Source organism: Triticum aestivum, chromosome 1A (genome assembly GCF_018294505.1).
Source record: "Triticum aestivum cultivar Chinese Spring chromosome 1A, IWGSC CS RefSeq v2.1, whole genome shotgun sequence".
In the NCBI taxonomy this organism is placed as follows: domain Eukaryota; kingdom Viridiplantae; phylum Streptophyta; class Magnoliopsida; order Poales; family Poaceae; genus Triticum; species Triticum aestivum.
This window is the reverse complement of record NC_057794.1, coordinates 430,830,837-430,835,432: the sequence shown is the minus strand read 5'-3', so window position 1 is coordinate 430,835,432 and position 4,596 is coordinate 430,830,837. Positions and strand designations below refer to the sequence as shown.

General features: G+C 38.9%; 1 protein-coding gene across 1 annotated transcript in view; it reads right to left on the bottom strand.

Annotated features, from left to right (window-relative positions):
* Positions 1-1,726: 1,726 nt before the first annotated feature.
* The window catches only part of LOC123054137 (hydroxyproline O-arabinosyltransferase NOD3), a 6,544-nt gene continuing 3,674 nt past the window's right edge, over positions 1,727-4,596 (bottom strand). The window contains exon 8 of the mRNA XM_044477836.1: positions 1,727-2,183. Coding sequence (XP_044333771.1) covers positions 2,118-2,183 — 66 coding nt within the window. The 3' untranslated portion in view covers positions 1,727-2,117. The remainder of the gene's footprint in view (positions 2,184-4,596) is intronic.

Sequence of the window (4,596 nt, the reverse complement as noted above, 5' to 3'; positions counted from 1 at the left end):
ATTAATGTCGAAATCTGGTAAAAATTCCCCTAAATTAATGCCGAAATCTGGTAAAAATCCCCCTAAATTAATGCCGAAATCTGGTAAAAATCCAACAAAAATGTCACTGTGCATCTGTATGATCGCGGGGTCCCACAAATCAGTGAACAATACACAGAATAACTGATGTGGAAAACATATGCCCCATGGAGTCGAACGGTGAAATCCTGCCAAAACGGCAGCCAAGGTAACCACAACAAACGATGAATTGTGATATCCACAAAGCATAACTCCACTTAGGGCATCTTCAATGGTTGTAAGATAGTTATTGATAGACTTTGCCACATAGGATTTTTAATGATGTGACATACAATAAATGAGGAAAGAGAGGAAGGTTGTATGTACATGAACCAACACCTCTTGCACAAATTTCAATGTAGAATGAGAGAGCACCTTATCTATTATCTCGCATCCTATTGGGCAAACTAGATACAACACATTGGAGTTGTTGTATGTTAAGATGTTGGTTGATGACATGACATATTTTACCAACAAACTAATATATAAACTATTGAAGATGTCCTTAATAGCCTGTAGCCGAACACACGTGTGCAGGGTAAATGGCGCGCAGTCAGTGCAGCCCATTTTCGATGTTTTAGTTTAATTTCCCTTTAGAAATTCATTAAAAAAATATGTAAATAAGAAACAAAGTAAAATAATAAAGTTAGAATATTCGAGTGTTCTAATCAATATACTCCCTCTGTAACTACTTTAGTGATTTAAAAAATCTTAGTATATTTCTTTACAAAGGGAGTACATACAAATAAAAAACTTGCTTTTTTTAAGAAATGCCATGATAGCTAGTTTTATTAATTTAGAATATTGTATATCCTTAGCAAGCAAGTAAGCAACTAGGGTCTAGGGGGCTCATCGTCCCAAGGACAGGATAAATTATTATGAAAAGCAAGGCCTCATTTGGTTTGGGTGAAACTAAAATGTAGGAATTAGGAGTAGTATAAGAATTTAACAGGATGACACTTACCATTCTAAGGAATTGTCTTGCCTCTTTTGTACGCACAAAATAAATTTTGAGTAGATGTGTATATTCCTCCAAAAACATAGGAAATGAATAGTATTTCTACAAAATTCTCGTACGCGTTTCCTACAAACCAAATGCATCTATACGAAAATTTCCTACAAAATCTTTGTTTCTATATTTTTTCCATAAAAATCCTCCAAACTGAATGAGGCCTAAAACGAGCTAGCTCATGGGCCACTCCATTGGTTTATCTGGGTACATGCTTGAATTCCACCGTGCCAATTTGTAGTGCTGTATCGTCCACACAATACGCATAAACAGCCGAGTCCCACCTTGCATGTGTCCTTTGCAAAAGAAAAGAAAAAAACAATCTTTACTAAATAACTCCTTTACACTGCATTTCATGGGGAATTTTGCATTCACTACTTTTGCAAAGAATCATAAGGATTTTCTATGATACAATCCAACAAATGAAATTACTGCAGGATTCGAACATACATGACATAACAATATTTTGTTCTTTCTATTCCTGTGTTCTGGAGAATCCTATGAATCAAAGAGACCCTAATATAGCACAGCTATACATGCAAATCAATTTCGAGTGACCCGGTGCCTCTAGAATAGAAAGTGAGGTAAACATAAACAACAATATTGATATATAAAGTCTTAAGTCTCTCGAAAAGAAAAGGAGAACATGACGTGGGTGGATTTTTGCGGGTAACAGCTTATCATTCACATCATTCAGCAGGATGTTCTTAAGCAGCCACAAGAATTTGTTCCAGGCTGTAATATACTTCCCATGGTAAGTATGAGAGTACTCAAGGATCCTTCATTTCTGCTTTGTAGTACAACTGAATGGACCAGGAGACTGAAAAAAGAGAGCTTATGTTTCTGCTTTACAACCCAAAAATGAGACAAAGGATCAAATGACTACGTATTCTCTTGTCAACAACTGATTCTAGGTTAATGTGTAGGAATTAGCCACCATCCTCCGCTCAAGAGAACATGAATTGAATGCTCTGGTATTATTGATCATTGAGATTCTTTGATTCTACCCCAGCATCAGATGAATTAAGCTCCTCTCTGGCAAAATCATCATTCATATTTCGTCGTCCCACCCTACAATGTTTGCAGTGGCCTCATTGACCATCTTCACAAGGGTGGCCTGAAAAAAAATGTAATTTCAGATCAGAAAACAACCATAGGAAGGGATTTTACATTTTATCACGAAACGCTAATTTAAATTGTAACGGATCCAGCTGTACTAAGCTCTAGCGCATGTCAAACTGAAAGAAGAAGAAAGATACTGATAAAGAACAAAGTCGTCCAACGTAAATTTCTGCAGGATGTCTAGCTTTTGCATCAACTTTTTTGTCTATTGCCGAATGAATTTTCCATTAACAATAGCAGCAAATCCAGAAGAATTGTGAGAATTTCAATAGCGTAACACCCTAGTTGGATAGCGAGAAGCAAAGGTTCAGAAGTTTTATGACCGACCCGTAATTGTTTTTTTATCAGATTGATGTATAGATCACAATAAATAATCCATTGACACAGCCAATTCAAAAATTGCATATATTATATGATAGTGCACATGAGATATCATGGTACCACATGCCACTTATAACATCTTTGCTGGAATCACAGCCTGTAGCAGAAACTTGCATAAGGACGCTACTGCGCCACCAACTGATGCAAAATGCATATATGCCAGGTTCATGTTGAAGTACGTACATCTATGTGCCAGTAGTAAGTGGCAAAACTCGTCTTGAAAACAATGGCATGAGACTGATATTCACAAAGCTCTCATAGCACAATACAAGTGCATTAACTCATGCTTCATTGGAAGAAACTAATGGAGAATCCCTTCTACTAATGAGTGGCTAAGAACTAAGCGAATCCCTTCTACTAATGAGTGGCTAAGAACTGAGCGCAGCTCAGTTGGCTAGCGGCTTCTGTGCTTGAATATACACTTCAACACAGCCCACCTGGATTCGAAACATGCCACAGGTGCTAGTGCCCCATCAGTAACGTTTTCTTTTTTACTGGGTGGCTCAAAAGATGCAAAAACTAATACCAATACATCATTCGCAAGTTGGCTACATGCATGTCCTGGCTCATGGAGTAAAACTTTGTATATTGGGTTACAAGCTAATATGGTATGGAATTCCCACTGAATCTTTGGAGAAGATGATGTGTCCAGCCGTCCAGGCTTATTTGACAATAGTCTTCTGAATACATGCATTAGTTCCTTCACTCTGTTATAGACCTGGCTGGGTTTGGGTCAAAATGTAGGACAGTCGCCCTTGATCTGGTCATGCCATCTGCCAAGGCTATGAGATATGATTAAAAAAATGACCAGGAACTTGTGTACACAAACGTAAGCTTAACCAGATAAGTCCTAAAAATAGATTGACAGCCAAATTATGACATTCTTTAAGCCATAATCAACAAAGTTTTGCAGCTCAATCTTCTTCATCTCCCGATCCATGCTGCCGGTGATGATTCCCCCAATTGCTCAATACGCTGACGATACTCTTCTCATTATCCAAGCTTGCCCTTGTCAGCTCCTTTGCCTCAAAAGGTCTTTTAGAGCTTTTGTCAATCCACTGGCTTTCTTCAGGTTCAACTTCCATAAATCCAGCATTCACCCCATCAACATGCCTGAGGACAAAATGGCTAATTTAGCCGGTCTGTTTGGCTGCAAAATTGAGTCAATTCGTTTTAGCTACCTAGGACTCCCTCTTGGTATCACTAGACTGAAAATTAGGGATTATGCCCCCTTCATCAATCATATCGACAGAAGATTAGCTTCCAGCTCGTCATTCATGTCTCTCTTAGTGGCCAAAGCTGTGATAACCGCTCCTCCAACCTTTTACACGGGTACCTCAGACGTCCCTGATGGTGTCAAAGACATTGTTGATATATCTAGAAGAATTTGTGTCTGCGGTAAATCTGAATTCTCCAATAGACCTAAGGCTTTGGCAGCCTGGTCTAGTGTTTACCGCCGCAAATGCAATGGGTTTCTTGGTATTATCAACCTCTCTGCTCAGAATGAAGCTCTGTTGATGAAACATCTCTTTAAATTCTATAACAAGGACGACATCCCCTGGGTCAATCCCATCTGGAATTACTACACCAATATCCCTCCTCATGCATCTAGGCCCATGGGATCCTTCTGGTGGCATGATGTCTTCAAAATTTATCACAAATTCAGACAGCAGGCTCTTGCTCTATTGCAAGAGATATTGCTCTCATCTGGAGCGGCAACTGATCTGATCACCTTTTGAGGAGAAGATTTCCCAGGCTTCATTCCTTTACCCTTGATAACCTTATATTGGTCCATGACGTGCTTGCTGTCCAATACCCTTTTAGATCTTTTTCATTTTCCTCTGTCCAGCTAGGCTTTTGATGAATTCCATGAATTCAGGCAATATCTGTCCAGCCTGCATCTTTCCCTGATGTTGCTGATTCTTGGTCCTTCTTACTGGGGTCAAAATTCTCTTGTAAAATATATAGCACCTATTTTCAGCACATTCAGGTCCTTTTACTTCTTGACTCTAGAAATCCAAGTGCCG